The sequence below is a fragment of the Gadus morhua genome, chromosome 13 (assembly GCF_902167405.1).
Source record: "Gadus morhua chromosome 13, gadMor3.0, whole genome shotgun sequence".
Classification (NCBI taxonomy): Eukaryota; Metazoa; Chordata; class Actinopteri; order Gadiformes; family Gadidae; genus Gadus; species Gadus morhua.
The window spans coordinates 11231377-11251783 of NC_044060.1; the positions used below are offsets into that span (position 1 = coordinate 11231377).

Genomic DNA, 20407 nt, shown 5'->3' on the forward strand with positions numbered 1-20407 from the left:
TCACGCTGTCTTTAGCCTCTTTCATACCGGTGCTTACAGCGCCGTCCTGGACTGTTCTCATGGGAACCGCGGTTCTATTTTGCTCTGTTTCTTTCTTTCTTTCTTTTTTTACCGCGTGAGATATTTGATTCAATTCCCCATGACACTGCAAGAGATTCATTAGAAGGCCCATTCACAGACAAGCCATAGGGACCCTGGGGAGTTGACAAAATAACTTGTGCACTGTGTGTACAAAATGCTCCAGCGCACACAAAAGGCGTGCGAGGCGAGCGTGTGCGCTTGAGTCGTACACAATTACAATGGCACTGCAGTAAATTTCACAGGCGCGCACACCCACCTCAGACACGCATAGCTCGGCAAATCCATACAACAACACAACACAACACAACACACACACACACACACACACACACACACACACACAGACAGAGGAACACAAGAGGTGTTGAAACAAATTAGCTTTGAATTAAATCAAGTATCCTTAAAATCAAATATACAGATATGCATAGATACGCAAACACACACACACACACACACCCGCAGTGGCTGTGTCTCCCAGTGTCCTATCTCTGGCCTTTGCTAGTGCCTTGCCCTCCATCATCCATCATCTCCAGGCTGCCTTCTCCTAGGGGACAGGAAGAGCACTGCAGCTAGCCCTCGGAAACCAATTAAAAATGTTCTGGCTGCCCTGTGCGTCTGTGTGAGCAAGTGTGTGCGTTTGTGTGTGTGTGTGTGTGAATGGCCGTTTTAGTTTGGTTATGTGCGAAATCCTGAGTCTATTGTGTTTGTGGGTGGCTGAGAGAGAGAGAGAGAGAGAGAGAGAGAGAGAGAGAGAGAGAGAGAGAGAGAGAGAGAGAGAGAGAGAGAGAGAGAGAGAGAGAGAGAGAGAGAGAGAGAGAGAGAGAGAGAGAGAGAGAGAGAGAGAGAGAGAGAGAGAGAGCAAGGGAGAGAGCAAGGGAGAGAGGGACCCCATGTCTTTACTTGTGTATGTGTGTGTGGGCGTGTGAGGCAGAGTGAGGGAATATGCGTCCAGTCTTTTGGTCTGCACGCTTGCAAAATGCCACTGACTTCTCCCCCATGTATTGTTAAGCTCCAGCATTGGCCTTTGCTGGACACACTTTGTTAAGCTCTCTCTTCCTCCATTCGCTCTCTCCCTCCTTCTCCATCGCTCATTTCCCTGTATTGTATATTTCTCTGTCTTGTTTACTCGCTACACAACAAAATTCTCTCTCCCTCTCCCTTTCCCTCTCTTTCTGTTTCTCCCATTCCTTCCTCTCTTCTTCCAACCCTGATGTAATCTGTATCCCAGCCGGCGCCCCCTACCTATTGATGTTAAATGACAACACCTGCTTATTCCATTTTCCCTCTTTCCTAATTAGGCTCAGCATTCCTTACCTCCTCCATCCATCTCTGTTTCTCCCTCCCCTCCTCTTTCTACATATCCCTCAATCTCCCATACACTTTCTCAATCTCCCTTTTTGTTTCTCAATCTTCTCTCCCTTCCTGTTTACTTTCCTCTCTATATACATCCCTTTGTCCCTGTCTTTCTTTAATTCATTCTCTCCCTCTCTGTCTCTGTCTCTCTCCCTCTCTCCAATCTCTCTGTTGTGTGCCGGCGGTGGGAGTCTTTGCCGGAGCACATATTGACCAGACCGCAGTGCCATTGTGTTCTAGGAACACGCTCCCTTGCTCCTACTGCCGTAAGCGGAAGGGGGGGGAAAAAATAATAATACAACTAGCAATAAACAACTACATTGTGTTCCAGCGCGGCCAACAGACTGCCGGGTGAAGCCACTTCCTGCCTCCATAAATCTTGCCGTTCTGTGACAGTCAGTATAGGGAGATCTTTTAAATGTGCTATGTAATTCCTTATTCAAAGATTAATGTTCCGGGTAAAAAAGGAATCATGAAATATAACACGACATAATTCACTGTGCTGGCGGCCACAAACAATCAGATATAGACTTGGCGTGTGTGCTTATTACTATTATTTTCCTTGGGGTTTTTTTAGACCTTACACATTTTTTGCTGCGGTCCCAGTAAACGTTGAGGCAATCAGAGGTGGCCCGTATAGAAAGACATGTTTTCTTCTCATTGCAACGAAAACACAGGCTGCACTGCAGTCGTGGGAACCAGAGCAGCGTAACATTACATGTGGTGTGTGTGTGTGTGTGCTCCAATAGCCTGATGTCATCAGAACGCCCCCTGCCCGTATCTGTTTGGCAGAGAAAAGTGTTATGGTTGCACCTCTCAGACATGAGATGGTCATCTCCATCAGTATAAAGTAATAATAATAATAATCCACCAAGTTCACCTCTCCCCTCCTCTGCACTCCACTGCACATACAACGGCAAACTAATGCAGACCAATTCTGTCCACTCCCTCCCCCCCCCCCATCTTGTCCGTCTGTAAGAAGCCTTTATCCTCTTTTTCCCGGATCCCTCTCTTTTATATCAGAGATAAGGCTCTTTGCTGGCTTCCTATCTGTATCTCATGCCCTTTTTCCATTCCTCCTTTTATATCTCTCTCACGGTTTCTCTTTTTTTTTCTCTCTCTCTCTCTCTCTCTCTCTCTCTCTCTCTCTCTCTCTCTCTCTCTCTCTCTCTCTCTCTCTCTCTCTCTCTCTCTCTCTCTCTCTCTCTCTGCCTTGCTTGCTGTCTCGCCGTCTTTCATTCTTCCTCTTTAACCACCAGATGCTATCTACATCCCTGCTCCCGGCTTTCAGCCACAATAGGCCTCACAGCCCCACTACCACCCCGGCACATTGGCATACAATCGAGACGGACGGAGAGAATACGAGAAAAAATAAAGGGAGAAAGAAAGAGCTACGAGATGGAAAGAAAAGAAAGGAGAGTTTAGGCAAGCAGGGCAACTTGCCACGTCGGAGAATAGAGAGCGTGTTTAGGCTGGTGGTTTTTCATCAAAAGTCTATTTTTTTTGTTTGCTTTGGTTTGGAGCAGCGGTGGCTGCAGCAGTGGTCGGTGGGGTTTACAGATAAGGTCCATGTTTGGACAGAGAGAGGGAGAGATTTGATTACCGCATCTGAAGATTAGCACTGGCGGCGCCATTATGTGCCACTCTCGCCTTTGTCTCAGTCAAGAAATCTCTATATGCACTCGGGCACATTGATAGAGTGAGGGAGGAATCCCGAGAGAGAGAAAGAGTTGGACATAGAAGTGGTTAGAGGGGGTGGGAGAGGGGAAAGGACGGAGAATAGAGGAAAATAGGGTTGGTCCAAGTAAGGGTCCTTACACTGGTGAATGTTGAGTAGAAAATAATCCATGATTATATTGCTGTGCCATTTAAGCTCTGGCCCTGTAACACAGCAGGTACCCCCTCATTGTGCTTGTTTGTGTGTGTGTGTGTGTGTGTGTGTCTGTGTGCATGCGCATTCGTCGCCGCTGTGGCTTTCAATAGCTTCCTCTTCCTCCATGATGATAACATTAGACCCAGTGTCCCTGCTGTGCTGGCAGGCTGACAGGAGAAAAGTTAAGAAAACAACAAGAACAGGGTCGATCGTCTCTGACCTGGTCACCATTAGATTATGACTGAAAGGGCAACCGCCGGACACACAAACGGACACCCGCACACACTCATCAGCGGTGACGAGACTAGCACATCGAGTTAAAGCACTCTGAAGCCCTGCTGACAGTGCACTCGTTTAGAAAGAGGGCCAAAGAGAATGTCCTCCGGATGTCATGGCTGGCTGGCAGCCGACCTCGTCCAGAAAAGGAGCCCCCCTTGCATACATGTGTCGAATGCCCTCTCCCAGCCAGTGTTCATCCCCTAGCTCTTCTCATCCCACTCATCCGATGGGTCCTCCGGTCTCATTCATCTCATGCCTCCTTTATTGACATTGAGGTCAAAGTGCGACCTCTTACCTTGTTTCCCCTCATGCCCCTTTCCCTTCTCCCTTCCACCAATCGAATGGCCGCGATGAAAAGACCTCGAAGACCACCGCTGCCACATACTCCCCCGCAGTTTGTCTCCACCCCTACCACGGCTGCTAATCCAATTAGCCTTGGCGTTAATCATGCTAGTCATGAATGATGAGCGTCAGGGCCATTGTCTGGGCCCTGGGCTAGATGAATGGAGCTGTGATTAGCGACTGGGCTAGCCCGGGGTAGCCATTAGCACCTCGGCACACCTTTCAAGGACCTCCTGAGGGAAGTGGAAGAAGGGGGGAGGTCATTGTTGCGTAGTAATTGTGTTCAGTAGATTAATAGTCACAAGGTTAAATGAGATATTTAAGTGGGTTCTTGATGACGGGTCTGGGATAAGTGCACGATGTGGCAGATTGTTCCTGTTTTTGATTGAGTTGAGCCAGAGTTAATGGATCGCCGGTCATTTGTCATCCCTCTAACCGAGCGGTGTATGCATTGCGTGTTGAATTAGAGCAGTACAACGACCCCATATGGCTTTTTCAACTCAGAGTGCTCCTACTTTTCTCTTCGACTTTGCCAAACTGTCACGCCAAACCCTCCCCCTCACCATTTGGTTTGTCCCTTCTTCCAGCTGTCGCCAGAGACCGGACCAACACAGGGAGGTACCATGTTGACCATCACGGGGGAGAATTTGGGCCTGCACTTCAAGGACATCCAGAATGGTGTGCGCATCGGCAAGGTGACCTGCATCCCTCAGGAGGACCAGTACATCAGTGCCGAACAGTAAGTTATCCCGACACAGGCTTACAGTCTTATGCTTTCATTTTCTCATGTTACTTTTAGTAACTCTTTAGTAACTCTTTAGTAACTCTATTGTGATTGCGTCATTGGGACACCCTTCAGTTTCTTGCCTCGTCATGTTTCATCCATGTTTTTCTTCCTCCTGCTCCTCACATTTATACCTGGTTGGCTGTTCCCCAAAACACCCCAGGTGAAATGGTGTATGTACCCACCGGAACAGCCAATGGGTGGTGGGTTTGGCTTACCCCCACAGTGGTAGTGCTAGATTCTCTTTACTCTAATTGTGATGCTGCAACAGCCCTCAGATCCCAGCATCACTGTGCAGAAGATCAGATAAATAATGAATCCATTATTAATATAAACGACCTAATAATTAATCACTGTCCTTGTTTTGACTACAGCTTGTCCCCATTGTTTTCCTTTTCCTGTGAAATTGAAACTGGTGCAGGGGATAAAAGGGGAGAAGGAGCGGTGGAGGACACAGCAGGAGATGTCCTCTAAACTCTTGACTCGTGTCTGTGTGCATGTAAACAGACGCTCCCATTGGTTCCCCCTCGACCGCACACGCAATTCGGGCAAAATCTGTGTGTTTTGTACCCGCCGGCCTGAAATGGAGGGCACACAATGCGAGTGTGAAGGCTTGACAGGAGTGAAGGGCCCACTGGTCTCCCAGCTGTCCCAGTGAAGCATTAAGTCAATGGGCTTCACATGCCCACAGTTCAGATGAATTGATTCTTATGGCACTGCCTAACTCTACGCCCTCAGATGGCAGAGTGATGGCAAAAAGTCCACAAAACCAAATGGGAAAAGGAATAAAGTGCCCCATAAGAGAGGGGATCCCCCTTTCGGAATGGATGGGGGGTGTAATACATGCTGGGTGTGCGGTAGGCATGGAGTCCACACTACGAGACTATACAGCCCGTTCTGGATCCCTCTCTCCCCTGAACCCTCCCCTAGAAAGCTATAAATACCAATGTGTCCTTCCCATTTGCCACCGGTGTGCGTTACCCTATGGTGACTGAAGCAAGCGGTGATCCTTATTTTGAAATGTGCACGCAACTAAAAAGTAGCCATCATTTTACCTGGCGACACTGCTCTGGCTGCCAAGAGGAGAAGGAGGAGGGGGAGCAGGAAGAAGGTGTGGGGGGGGGGGGGGGTAACAGGGGTTGAAGTGTCTGTGTGGGCGGGGGGGAGCTGTCGTGGTTATTAAAAGTGATGTCCGCTTCGCGGTGCCATTAATGGACTGATTGCTCACGTCGTTTGCCCACGACCCCTTCAAAGCCATTACACAAGGGGGGGGGGGGGGGACCCAGGGGCTGTGGGAGTGACGGCACGGGTTCAAGGGTCAACTATCAGGGAGGCCAGGGTTGGTTGGCTCGTATAAACGTAGTGTTGGATAGGCCCGCACAGTGTATTCGATGCCTGAGATGCTTTTTCTCTCGTTTTGCATTTTTACCCTCTTTCACTTTAATCAAATCTCAGCTCCAATAAAGGGTACGGTAACTCCTCCACCAGCAGCCCAAGCAACCGTTACAGCTCTCAACAGAACAAGCAGTCCCTGTTGTTTGTTCATTTCCTGATTCAGGGTGACTATTAACAAACATCTAAAAGCTGGATCCTTGCGTGGGTTGATTTTTACCACTTTAACTCCCGACAGTCGAACTATCTGTCTCCATCAGTCGGATGCCGTCAAACCGTGGCATTCAGAGAGCAAACAAAAACACAAGAAACAAATGATATGCATAAGAAAATAAGTGTTTAAGCTCCTTTTTAAACAGTTAACATTTCCAGTTTCTAACCCCCCGCCCCCACCCCACCATATGTTGTTTTCTTTCTTACTAATTACACTGCAATTACGTAAATGAGCGAGCGGTAATTTGAAGCTTCGCCATCCTTTCAAATAGACTGTGAATAATCAGTTGCTTCCTGACAGGAGCCTCCGTCCACCCATAAACCGGTGGCTCCGCACAGCCTCCCACCCCTTATCTGTAACATAAGCACGGCGAGCCTGGGGAGAGAGAGGGGGGCGGGTCCGGCACTCTTATTACCAGGGCCCTCACACTCAGCGGGCGGTCCTCTGAATAAATGGGCAGCGGGGAGAAAAATTACACTGCGTCAAAAAACGGTGGATGTCACGCCGGTGGAAAGGCAACGGCGCCATGGGCCACCTGCAGGGAGCATGGGAGCCGGAGGAGTTATAACTCATCTCCAGGAAGGGAAGGGAAGGAGAGGATGGGGGGGGGCGGGGGGGGGGGGGGGCTATAGGACAAAAGCTTGTTCAATTAATCAGTGGCTCTCCCTCAATGATGCGCTCTCTCTCTCTCTCTCTCTCTTTCTCTTTCACTGATGCTCGCTCTCTTGCTGTCGCTATCTTTCTCTTTTTTATTTTTCTTTCTTATCGCTATTCCTCCTTCCCTCCCTCCTTCGCTTGCTCTTCCATTAGTTTTTCTGGTTAATTAACAGTCGGCTGTGTCCGAAGCTTGTGTGTGTGTGTGTGTGTGTGCGTGTCTGTCTTCCCCTGTGGGTCTCTGTGCACCTTAGCCATTCCTCCTCTCCTTCAATCATTTCTCCAATGGATTTTCATTTGGCTGGCCTGTGCCTAGGGCCAAGTGCAAGGCTTATGGTTCCACATTACCCAGTAACACACACACACACACACACACACACACACACACACACACACACACACACACACACACACACACACACACACACACACACCATAGTACACAGCGACCTCCGAGCCTGAGTGATTTGCTGCCGTGGTACAATGGCCCTGCTGCGGTGGTCGGTTTTGGGACAGCAGTATATTGTTTAGTCTCTGGAATGTATTGTCACCGTAATATTAATAAGGGTGTACACTACCCTTTGCTCCCTTGTGCTGCCTAATACGTATTATTGTTCGGTTGTCGAGTGCCATTCAATAAAATATCTCCCCCTTCTCTCTCTCTCTCTCTCTCTCTCTCTCTATCCCTCTTTTTTCTTTATCTCTCTCTCGTTCACTATCTCTCTCTGTCTCTCAGGATTGTGTGTCGGCTGGCCGACGCGACGGGCTACAGTGTGCAGGACGCTCGCGTTGAGGTGTGCGTGAGGGACTGCATCCACCCTGACTACAAGGCAACCTCCGTCAAGTCCTTCACCTTTGTGGTAAGTCGACGCGGCAAGTCTCGGCTGTCACTCGCACGTCAAGACACCGAAGCAGCATTTCTACCATATGACGTGCACCGAGGTTTGGCGCACGCCACATGAACCCGTTAACCAGTGTTCAGCTCCATTCTAACCTGCCACCGGTGCGGGGCAGAGACGGCTTTTTTCAGTTGCGCTACTGAACGATTTGGGACTTGGCGACTTGAGATCGCGCCAGCAGAAGTGAACGTGTAGTAGCCTCTCCACTCGGAACACGACTCACCCACTGCTCTGTTTGTCCCTCCCCAGTCGCCGTACTTCACCCGGGTCCATCCGTCCAACGGGCCGTTGTCGGGGGGAACCAAGATCACCATCAAAGGGAATAGCCTGAACGCCGGCAGCGCAGTGGCCCTGAAGATCGGCCTCCACTTTTGCCGCTTCGAGAGGTGAGGACAGGTCCACTGCGGAGCCATACTGGAGTCTTCCTCTCTCTCTAAGGCTCTCTCACTATACCTGTGCTTTGCCACTTCTATAAGCGGGAGCTGTAAAATGAAATGAAAAATGAATTTTCTACCAATCTGGAGGGGGAATCCTTCCAACCATGCTTCATTAAAAATAGAAAAATATATATGAATGAGGAAAAATATGAATCTGAAAATATTATATTAATGCTTATAGTTATGGGCTCAATAAACCTACACTTAAGTCAATTTCCACCTCATGTTCCAACTGCTGGTATCCGCTCAGCGATGACTCAGTTGGGTCGACAGAAGGTGCCAGAATGTCTGCAATCACGGAGACACGGATCCAATTTGATATGTGGACACCTTTAATTTTCGGAGCCAAGAGCCGCTTTGTCTTTTCCCTTGCTTTGTTTTGGGGTTTTTTGAGTATTTTCTGGCAACCCAACAGAGAGATGCATTCTGTTCAACATCCAATCATGAACAGTGTCTGGCAGATGGCTGATGGGAGACGGCACCTCTCAGAGAACAGTGTTCAAACTCGTGTAGAAGAGGCATCTCGTAGGCTTGAATCTAGGAGAAATCCAGGGAGAAGCTATAGAAGGCAGCAGCAAATAAGGAAGCATGTATCAGAATCAAGGAAAAAAATAAGAAAAAGGAAATGGGCAAAGATAATCGTAGGAACAGAGGTGGTGGGATTTATATTTTGAATTGCTATCTTCCGACAGGTCAATCTAATGAGCTTGGGCCTTTGCAGCTCTGTTGTGTTTAAGGAGTGCACGAAGGGAATGAGGCAAAGGCCAATTTAAAGCATTGTGGCACGTTTCCAAAAAGGTGGACATAACATCTCTCTTATCTTGGCCTTTCATTCGTCGAGCAGCAATAACCTTTATGGCCAAAGTAATGAAGCATTTGAGTCCATCTCCTTTAATATGCTCTGTATTCAGTCGGCCCCGCGGTTTAATCAAAACCTATTTACCCTTACTCCCTCATCCTCTTATCTCTCTCTCGCTCTTTTTCTCGTTCTCTCTGTCACTGTCTCTCTTTTTTCTCTTTCTCTCTTTCTTTTTCTCTCTTTCTCTCTCTCTCTCACTCTGCCTCTCTCTGTCTCTCGCTCTCGCTCTCTCTCTCGCTCTCTCTCTCGTTCTCTCTCTCTGTCTCCCTCTCTGTCTCTCTCTGTCTCCCTGTCTCTCTCTCTCTCGCTCGCTCTCTCTGTCTCCCTCTCTGTCTCTCTCGGTCTCCCTGTCTCTCTCTCTCTCGCTCGCTCTCTCTGTCTCCCTCTCTGTCTCTCTAGGTCTCCCTGTCTCTCGCTCTCGCTCTCTCGCTTGCTCTCTCTCTGTCTCCCTCTCTCACTGTCTCTCTCCCCCCTCCCGAACTCCTTCTTTTCTACACCACTCTTTCTTTCTGTACACCCCCTCTCCCCCCTCTCTGATCCACATTCTGGCGATGCCATGGAAACCGTGTCAGATACGTACGTGGCTCCCCCCCCCCCCCCCCCGACACTGCACTCACGGTGTTGTGAAAATGGTAACCATGGCGACCATGGCACAGGCGGAATGTGGCAACCAAAAAGAAAAATCCTCTCTCCCTTTCATCTCTCATCCTCATTCCTCTGCTCTCCTTACGCCCCCCCCCCCCCCCCCCCCCCCTCCATCCTTCACACACACACATACACACACAACCCCCCCCCCCCCACCCCCCCTAACAAACACGCATGCAGACTGATACTTAGCAGAAGGTGCCGTTGAAAATCACTGCTGTCTGCAAGACGGCGGAGACGTCACCCCACCCATGCCTCCCACCGCTTCTCCAACCCGACTCCTCCCACCTTACCCCCCCCCCACACACACACACACACACACACACACACACACACACACACACACACACACACACACACACACACGCACACACACACACCCCTAGACACATCCCACCCGCCACCTTTCAACCCGCCCCCCTGTGAGGCGCCAACAGAGCACCCGGCAGAATAGCAGTCTTTCATCTCCTCTCTGTCATCCAGCCCGTGATTCAACTTCCGCAGTAGATAACGCTTCGCCAGAGTTCTCTCGCCGTGTCGTGTGTTTTGCGAGTCCCAGCGTGCACACAGAGCCCCCGTGCTGCCCTGAGCCCCGGCAGGCAGGCAGCCAGTGAAAGGAAAGGGATTCACAGCGTGTAAACCCCAGCCAAACTGTGATTCTTAACCTAGGACTCCCTGTAATTCCTGCCGAGGTTACAATTGGCATATTGCAATCCGAACACTGTGAAGCTGAGTCATCCTCTCTCCTTGCTCACTCTCTCTCTGCCACCGGTTGTCGTCTGTCTGTCTGTCTGTCCGTCTGTCTGTCTGTCTGTCTGTCTGTCTGGGTGACAGCAGAAGGTGGGTGCAGTGTATTAAGGTCGCGGTTGAGTGTAAAAAACTTTCTGGCAGACCAACCAAATCTTCCTGAGAGGCCCCGGTTGGCTGGCTGACTGCTGGGGAGGGGTTGGCGGATGGGGGGGGGGGGGGGGGGGGGGGGGGGTTCAAACACGCACACATGCACACACACACATATTCAAAGACTGTGATTTGCAATGCCACAGTAGAAAAAAAAAGGCAGGTCGGATGTAGGGAGGGAAGAGTGAGGGAAAGGGTGAACGAGAGAAGAGGCGGTTGTTGAAGGCCTGTACAGCAGTGTCATCTGGGCTGGTGGAGTCACAGCCACACACTGTCTGAAAAGCTGTGCTCTGCCAGGCTCCCCACTCTGTGTGTGTTATATTGTTGTCGTAAATACGTGTTGTCATCTCAAGAACTAAAGGACGTTATTTCTCGGTTTATGCTCCCATGCCATAAACTACTTTTGTCTCTGTGGGTGAATTCAACCTAAAACTTTTCTCTGCGCTTCTGTTTCCCCCTGCTTGTTTTTATCTCTCTCTCTCGCTCTCTCTCTCTCTCTCTTTCTCTCTCTTTCTCTCTCTCTCTCTCTCTCTCCCTTTCTCCCCCGCCAGGCGTAATGAGAAGGAGATTGTGTGTGTGACCCCGGTGGGCAAGAACCTGGGCCCCACCCCGGTCATGGTGGACATCAACGCTGCGGAGCTCAGGAACCCCGAGGTGAAGTTCAACTACACGGACGACCCCACCATCCTGCGCATCGAACCGGACTGGAGCATCGCCAGGTAAGGACACTTCACGGAAAATGCCTGGTAGGGGATCCAGGTTTGATACCCACTGGCGGTCATATGCTGCATTCACTCTCCTGTAAATAATGGCTTACAAGCCTCTTGTTTATTTTCAACTATGAGAAAGTTGCTTGCAGCTTCCCTAAAATGCTCCCTGAGTGAGGGTGTTGTCTAGGGTCCGCCACAGCAGTATGTCATACTGCAATATGCTAGCCCGGTATTGTGTAAACGCTGCACCCTAACAGTGGTGTTTCGGGCCTCTATCGCCCTGATGCACCAAAGGGGAGTGTCCCACCTTGTGTATTCCCATCTCGTTGTGGTTTAGCCACAAATTACATTATTTGCCTACAAACATGGCCGACGTGTCTGAAACATGAACTCTGGGTACAGTAGTTTGAGAAATGTCTTAAACGCCCGTAGCACCTGGCCAAGTCCCACGACCATAATTAAATAAACACTTGGTTTTCACCCCACACATTTTCTCTCATAACGCGTAACGAGACATAAATATAAACGTACTTATTAAATCAAATCCAATCTTAGTGTTTCCAAAGTAAATCTTTTAGTAGCGTAACAGCTGGATGAGGAGCTCCTGCAGCGGTGCTGCTTGATGAGTTTCGTGGAGTTTGTTGATGCGTCCGTTAATACCGCTTGACTTATTGAAATGAGGCTCCGTAGCCATGGGAAGATCTGCACTGTAAACACAAGCTGTAGTGCGGAAAGAAGATGAAGGAAGCAAAGAGGAAGAAGGAGAAGAAGAGACGGGGGGGCTTCCGAATGCTAATGGTCTCGCTAGCATGACCTAGAAAGCCGTTATTCCCAGTCGCTGCTGAAGTTGACACATTTATGAGCTTTTAAGTTTTGTTTTGTCTTTTGTTTATTCCCCCTCCCCTTTTATAGTCCATAGTTTTGTCATCCGAGATGATAACTGGATAGGGAGACACGCAAGTGTACTATACTATAGTATACTATGCTACTATACTTCTACCATAGTTAAAGGGACATGTTAGCGGTGTAAATGGAAGTAATTATCCATTTATGCGTTTACAATGGCTTTCATTTTCGAAAACTGAAATCCTAGTCTGGAACTAGTTGTGAGAATAAAGATTGAAAGAACGGCTATTCAGGGATAACATAAGGATGCAGCTTGGCAGTTAAGGGTTTGGTTTGGCCCATAACAAGGAAACTCAAGGAAAAAAACACCTCCTCTGGTGGGAGGGGGGGGGGGGGGGTGGGGGGGCAAAGAAAAGAAAAGCAATTTTTCAAGCATACCTGTGAGCGGGGAGGTGAGGATTGCCGCAGCGCGCGACCGACTCTCCTCATGTGACAGAGGTGTGAGCGGACGGGAAGCGGCGTCCGAACAGCGGATGATTGAAAGGTAGCGGGGACAAAGGGAAACAGGAGAGAGAAAAGTGTCGGCATCATGCCTCGGCGGCGGCGCTGACCCGGCGCCTCCGTGACTCTTGTTTGCGGTCTCGCTGCAGCTCTCAGAGGGGGGCCACAGAGTGTTCTCCCCCGGCCAATCTTGGCCGTATTTACCAAGCTAAATTGTTGCTATGGCACCTCCACTGACCCTGACGCCAGGGCCAATTCCAGGGAGAGTTGCACTTTGCTTCTAATGTGAGATGCCCGAGACTTCAGCTCCCTTAACTGGCCGCAGCGGCTGGAAGGACCTGGCTTGATGCGTTTCAGCCCGAGCTGTTTCATGGGGTTGCAGATGCCCTATATGTTGTTGGGGTGGCTTTCTGCACGACCTGCCTTAGCGCGGTTGGGCCGGCGCAGGCGTGACCGCGTGCCTTCCTCTGACTACTTTAAAGGTGAATGGAGCCCATCAAATGACGGACGTTGGCAGCATGGCGGATCTGTGTTTTTGAGCCAGCCACTATCCGCCCACTTCAACATCTGTCTCCCCAGCACCAGCTTGCTGGTTTCCCCTTCTCGGGCTGCCAGCTCCCCGGCCCCTCTCTCCCCCCCCTGGTCCACCATCAGGACATGGCCTAGCCGCTCCTCCAAGGCCTGGGCTTGGCTTTCTATCGTTCCCCAAGACGCACGCTCCATCTGCCCCCCTAGAAAACAAAGCCAACTGGCTTGATGTGTTCCCTTTTAGCTTGCGGAGTGTATGTGCACATGCACGCACTCGCACACACACACACACTCTAACACACGCACACACAAGCACACGCACTAACACACACATGCATACACACTCACAAGTGTGTGTGTGAGCCACATATTTCACCAAGCACGGGGGTTTGGTTCGTTAACTTGTTCCAGTAACTGCTTCAGGAACATCAGAGCCAATGAGATTTTTAATAGCTGCTCTCTTAAAAGTGTCCTTTTCTCTGCCTCAAATAATTGAGAGCGATTAAATAATTGGTCTGGTGGATTCCTAGGTTTCGGGTCATGTGAACACAGTTGCGGTGTGTATTGTACCACTACTATATCACAGCAGTACAATGTAACCGGTTCACTTACATGGTGCATTGCAATGCACTGTTGCTAAGTGACTGATGGCTGATGTTGACAAAGCTTTGCAATAGGACTCAAGAGCATTCTTCTTTTTTTGGACTGCTTTTTTAATCGTTCATCATGCCATCATAGTAATCTCATGCAAGCAGACAATGTGGTCTGTTTGCGCCACTCCCCTAGTCCTGGTTCTCTGAGCGGTGACAGAAAGATGTCCAACACCCCTCCCAGGTTGAATTTTAGGACAGATGTTCGATATTTACTTGGACTCCGCCCCTAATCCCCATCCAGGTTTAGGTAAGATTTGAACGTTCAGCCGAGAGCTTTAGGTTTGCCATCATTACCTGTGAATGGGCCTCCATGAATAAGCTGGCAGAAGGCTGCAGCATAAGTATGGCATTACTGTTAAATTGACAACTGGAGGGCTTTCTTGGCAAACAAACGCATGCACATGCAGATTTACACTAAATCACGGCAAATGTTGCTGGAAATGGGAAACTTGTATGGGATGACTTCTGCATGCAGCCATCAATGTCTCCCTGGTCATAACTTCGGCACTGAAAAAGTTCAAATTTATCTAGGTTACCAATTGATGTAGGATGCATACAAAATAAATAATTGTATGGCTACATGCAAGTGCACTTATCCACCGCTAACCTGTACCACAATGGACTGTTGCATCGAAACGTTAAATAATTTGTAAAAAAAGAACAGCAACAGTTTTGCTTCTAGCCGGTGCCACATAATCGTTGCCGTCGTACCACTGAAACTTGGTCCTAATTATAACATTGGCTTAAAATATACAATTCTTATGCATCACTAACTTCATTGATCCAGCAGTCGGTGCCTCTTTAAATGAGCAATTAAGCAATGAGGCAGGTGATGGTTCTATAATTAAAAGTGGGACGCTTGTGTAATTGAAATGTCTTTTAGAAGAAAAGAAAGCTTTGCTTCTCTGTGATCGTGGTTGATGTCTTGTTTTCCTTATTCCGCAGTGGAGGAACCCTGTTGACCATCACCGGAACCAATCTGGCAACCATCAAGGAGCCCAAGATGAGAGCCAAATATGGAGCTGCCAAATCGGTCAACGTAAGTTGTTGAATTCAGCCACAAGCGCATGCTTCTTTCAACCAAACTAAACATGTCTGGCACAGCCTGTAGAAGCAGCTGATATTCAGGTTTGAAGTCTCCTTCATTCTCTTGCTTCTTCTTTATGTCAGATATTCAGACGGTACACAGATTTACGTTGGACATCATGCACACACACATACACACTAGACCCCCTCGTTCACTCAGCCAAGGGCCTGTATGCTTTTTGATGTTGAATTTCTTTTTTTTAGCAGTTTAACCTTTGAAATGTCAACCAGCTATAAAGCCTTTCCGCCAAATCCCGTCCGCTTCACCTTGCACCACGGGGCTTCTCTAACCTTTTTCCTTTCGCTCTCTCTCTCCTGCCCTCTACCTGCTGTAGAAGAAAGAAAACACAGCTATTGTTACCACCGTTCCGTAACGTCCCTTTAAGACAACACTGATGCAATTTATTTTTCCGTTTTTTTTTTTTTCTTTCATTTGCCATCGAATCGGATTGTGTCATTGAGTGACATCATCAGTTTAACAGACAGATTTTGCGTATGCTAGCAAAATTGACTAACAAAAGACACGCGCAAGTAAAAAGGCGTCTCCCCTGACGATTCCTTGGCAATGCTGTCGTAGCAGAAGTGGCTAGTGGACCGTGCTCTCCTGTTTCCATGTATGTCATTACTGTGTAATTTGATCTCGCCTGACTTGGTTGAATGCCTCACTCTAGAGGGAATTCGCAGTTGATATCAACAATGATTACGACACTGATGTTATAAGGCCGCTTCTTTCCCTCATCAAGGCAGAATCATTTAATCGCAAATATGTTCCAGAAATAATCAGCCTATGGAGTCTTGATTCTTTATGTGAGGCTTCATACCAATTGGCATTGGTGTTGTCATGGTCAATAAAAAGTAGAGGGTGACGGCTCTGCAGGAATCTCAATGCAGCATAATCCTATTAAAGATATATTTATTATTATTGGGGTGTCTATTAAAGTGCTCTTTAAGTGCTGTAAACACATTATTATTGCTGCTTTCTGAAACATGAAACATCAACCACTAACTGCTTACCCGTTCTTCCCTCTCCTCCTCTGCAGAACTGCACGGTGGTCAACAACACCGTGATGGTGTGTCTGGCGCCCTCTGTGGCCGCTTCGGAGAAGGGCTTCTCAGAGACGGGCAGCGGGCCCGACGAGATAGGCTTCGTCATGGACGACGTGCGCTCGGTGATGGTGGTCAACGAGACGTTCAGCTTCTACCCGGACCCCGTGCTTGAGCCCCTGAGCCCCACGGGCATGCTGGAGCTGAAGCCAAGCTCCCCGCTCATCCTCAAGGTATGGAGCCGTCATGTTCTGTCTGCTGATACAACTTCGTTGATACAGCCGTTGATACAACTTCCAACTGGTGCCTACTGGATCAGTGTAACGAAGGAAGGTAGGATGGGTAGATGGATGGTAGGTGGTGTTATGGTAGGATGTGCATCTTATCCTATCCATACCTTTGAGAAGTATCCAATGTATGGTGTCAATGATTCAAAATTGTCATTTTGAATGTTAGTTTTAGATTCACATCTAATCTGAATCATGGATCGCCTCGGTGCATAATTGAAATGTACCAGTGGGCGCACGAAAGCATCCAGAGCACGTCATATAAAAGAAAGATTTGACTGATATCAGGAGAACAATGAAAGGAAATCATAGTCTTGGCAGAAGAAAAAAAACGAAAGCTGAACACTATTCAAGCCGTGAGTCACCACAATGTGAAAACTATTTTCTTTGGTGCAGTCTCTTAACAGTGAAGAGCAGAGTACAGCCAGGCTCGGGGAAATTGTTCACAACATGCCATAGATGGCTACCTGTCTCTGCTATCCTTCCGCTTTCCAACTCTACTCCCTTTCTCTCTGAGTTTCTCTGCACATACTGTTATCTGTTGACTCATTACTGAATGGTTCTGAACAGTGATATATTGGAGAGAAAAAAAAACCTTCACAAATAAAAAAGTATTTCTGTAATGGTTCCTCGAAATAAAGAGCATAAACAAAACACAATTCAAAAGTGATTCAGCCCTGACTCCACAGACCTTCATTCACACATCAAATAGGGTGTGAAGAATGAGTTCATAGCCCTGTTTTTACTCTAAGACATAAAGTGCCTTTGAATACAGAATGCATTTTTCTGTAAAACGCAGAGCAGTCACTCTCATCTTTTTGTAAAATCACTTCTCCCATTGATCGTCAAGCTGTTGAAGAGCGAGGAAGAAAATTACCACGCAATTTCACCGAATAAATAAAGCTCCCTTTTCTTCTGGCCAATCAGGGTGGAGCAAATGGGAGCATCTCTTTCCCCTCCCCACCCACCCCCTTTCCGCCGCTACTCACAAACCGTAACTTTTAAATAAAGATTCCATAATGGAAAGCTTTGATTGCCCCGTTGTGCTCTGGATGGAGTGCCTCAAAAATAAGCAGCTCGCGAACGGCATCCTATTAAATGATTGCAGAGAAATTAGAAGCGTGCCATATTTTGCAAGCAATTAGTTCTTCCTCCCCCGCAAAGCCTTGTGGGTAAAGAGCTGTGGAGGTTGGAGGGAGTTTTCAGTGCTGGGACCGGGGATAGAGAAAATATAGTCTGACATTTGTTATTTATTTGCTGTCTAACACAAAAGATGGAGCGTCTTGTGGCTCTATGAAAGTGCTCCGTGAGACTAGTTTGCCTGACATAAAAAAATCAAAGGTTATTGAGAATGTTAGATATTGCTCTTGTTTTCGCTCCCCCATGTACTCATTCAATCACGGCCGTCACGACCAGCGGCTTTTAGTCGCTTGCCTTCAAGTTCACATTGCAATGTCAAGAACTTATTGTCCACATTTTGTGCAGGCATTTCTGCACCCTAATTAAGTGTTCCTGCCAGTGTTATTGCGGGCTTAGGTGTTGACGTTTGTCTTGCTTGTTTCTCCCAGGGCCGTAACCTGATCCCAGCAGCGCCAGGCAACAGCAAGCTGAACTACACTGTGTTCATCGGTGAGACCCCCTGTATCCTCACCCTGTCTGAGAGCCAGCTGCTGTGTGAGTGGCCCAACCTGACAGGAGAGCACAAAGTCACCGTGAGTACATCTCATCCTTCTCCTACACCCCAAGAGGCTGTTCACCATGACGTTGTACTTTCACTTTCAGGAGCGCTTCCTCCAAACACCTTATTCCGTCTCAAAGCTACTTTCAAACAAAATATATTATACTTTATATGCTTCCCGCTGTTCCTAATCCATATGTGTTCTACTTCACGTGGCAATGCTGGATAGATTGCAATATAGGAGTCCCTTTTGGCATTCACATAAAACCAAACATGGCCCCAAATGCAGAACCCTACATTGCCCCTTGCTCAAAGTAACGTCTTTGTTACCATTAGGGCCTTTGGAAAGGAGATTGAATGGAATTTGAGATTACAGTTCCCAATAGAGCAGTTCCCCCAGCATTTGGCTGGGAGAGAGAGGTCCTTGCCCGCTATTACCCTCCCTGGCTGGGGCGCTCACAGACCCCAGACAAGGAGAGACAGGATGAGGTACAAAAAAAAGCAGAGCAGAGCAAATCAAAGCAAAGTCTTTTCAGTCAGGGGAGCTGGAACTGGCTTTAAAGCAAAATCTTTAAAGTTGCACTTAAAAGGGGTGTATGTGTGTGTGTGTGTGTGTGTGTGTGTGGGTGTGTGTGTGTACACGTTCTGACAGTTCTTAAGGCAGCCTAGGGCGATGTTTGCCACCACCCTCTGACCCTGTTACAAAGAGAACTAGTTAGGGGGAGTTTGGGCTACATTTTCCCCAAGTTGGTTTAGCAAAAAATAGACACGTCACCCTTTTGTAGAATATTATAAATTATATATCTGTAGAAAAACACAGATTCTAACTTCAGCTGGTCAAGTGAGGTGAACTTGTACCGTTTGTAGCTCTTGAATGCTACCACCTCAAACACACACACACACACACACACACACACACACACACACACACACACACACACACACACACACACACACACACACACACACACACACACACACACACACACACAGGCTCAAATCAAAGGGGCAATCAAAACAGTCTTGTGGGTGAATTCATTATCCATGTAGTCATTTACGTGTTATATTTCTGATGGGCTAATCAGGTATCCAGCAGTTCTACTATGTAATAGCTGAAATTGAGGGCCAGACGGCATAGAGCCTGGGCTTGAAACCAAGAACTCCAAGTGGCGGAGTGACGACTCGTTGCATGTTGCCTTCCTGAGATATTCTGCCATAGAACAACTCATTCGCGCTCGTCAAAGCCTTTGGCGGGGCCTTTTAATAGGTGTATTTCTACAGGGTCCCCCCTCTTCCCTTGCCAGGAGTTTACGACTGCTGGCCGTGTTGTCGAAAAACAAACATGAAACAAAAGGGGAAGAGATCCGGAGGGTTTGATCCCTCAAGCGCGGGGATATCGATGCGTGACGCGCAACAGATAAAAACACCTTTGTCCCCTTTCCCTCCCCTCAGGTGCGCGTGGGGGGCTTTGAGTACTCCCCGGGCACATTGCAGATCTACTCGGACAGCCTGCTCACCCTCCCGGCCATCATCGGCATCGGAGGGGGAGGCGGCCTGCTGCTGCTGGTCATCATCGTGGTGCTCATCGCCTACAAGAGGAAGTCCCGCGACGCCGACCGCACCCTCAAGCGCCTGCAGCTGCAGATGGACAACCTGGAGTCCCGAGTGGCGCTGGAGTGCAAAGAAGGTGGGTGTGGTGTGTGGGGTGGTGGGCGTGGTATTGGGGAGGTTGGGGGTGGTCTTGGTTGGGTGGGTGTGGTTTGTGGGGTGGTGGGCGTGGTCATGGGGAGGTTGAGATCCGTTCTTGGTGGGGTGAGGAGATAAAAAACAGCTGATGTTTCAAACTACTCCCTGGCATTCGTTTTTATGAATTAATTTGTATTTATATCTAATATTTTGTCTCTCTGATCGTCTACTTTGCTCCATAGCGCGTACACACACACACACACACACACACACACACACACACACACACACACACACACACACACACACACACACACACACACACACACACACACACTTATGCATGTGCTACCTCTTGCACTTTCACTCCAGCAACCCATAGTCGTGTGCCAATTCACCCCCTGGTGTGCAGTGGCCATGGTGTGTGTGTATGAATGTGTGTGTAGGGCTGGGTCTTGGTGTGTGTCCAAAGGAGCACTTTTGATCTCAGCCAGAGACCAGATGTTGCCTCTCTGGCCCATGAGAGAGAGAGACGACTGGCTGGTCTCTCTACCATCCACATTGAGATGGAGAGAAGGCCGGTAGGGGGGGGGGGGGGGGGGGGGGGCGATGGAAATAGGTTAGATGGATAGAAAGTGGAGCTGGGCATGGGGGCAGATGAAGAAGTAGAAAGGGTGGA

General features: G+C 48.5%; 1 protein-coding gene across 2 annotated transcripts in view; it reads left to right on the forward strand.

Annotated features, from left to right (window-relative positions):
* The window catches only part of plxna1b (plexin A1b), a 170232-nt gene that overhangs the window by 128596 nt on the left and 21229 nt on the right, over positions 1 to 20407 (forward strand). For both annotated transcript variants that reach the window (XM_030374090.1, XM_030374092.1), the window contains exons 13-20: positions 4516 to 4667; positions 7709 to 7832; positions 8121 to 8257; positions 11261 to 11428; positions 14893 to 14986; positions 16074 to 16310; positions 17933 to 18076; positions 19495 to 19729. In XM_030374090.1, coding sequence (XP_030229950.1) covers positions 4516 to 4667; positions 7709 to 7832; positions 8121 to 8257; positions 11261 to 11428; positions 14893 to 14986; positions 16074 to 16310; positions 17933 to 18076; positions 19495 to 19729 — 1291 coding nt within the window. The remainder of the gene's footprint in view (positions 1 to 4515; positions 4668 to 7708; positions 7833 to 8120; positions 8258 to 11260; positions 11429 to 14892; positions 14987 to 16073; positions 16311 to 17932; positions 18077 to 19494; positions 19730 to 20407) is intronic.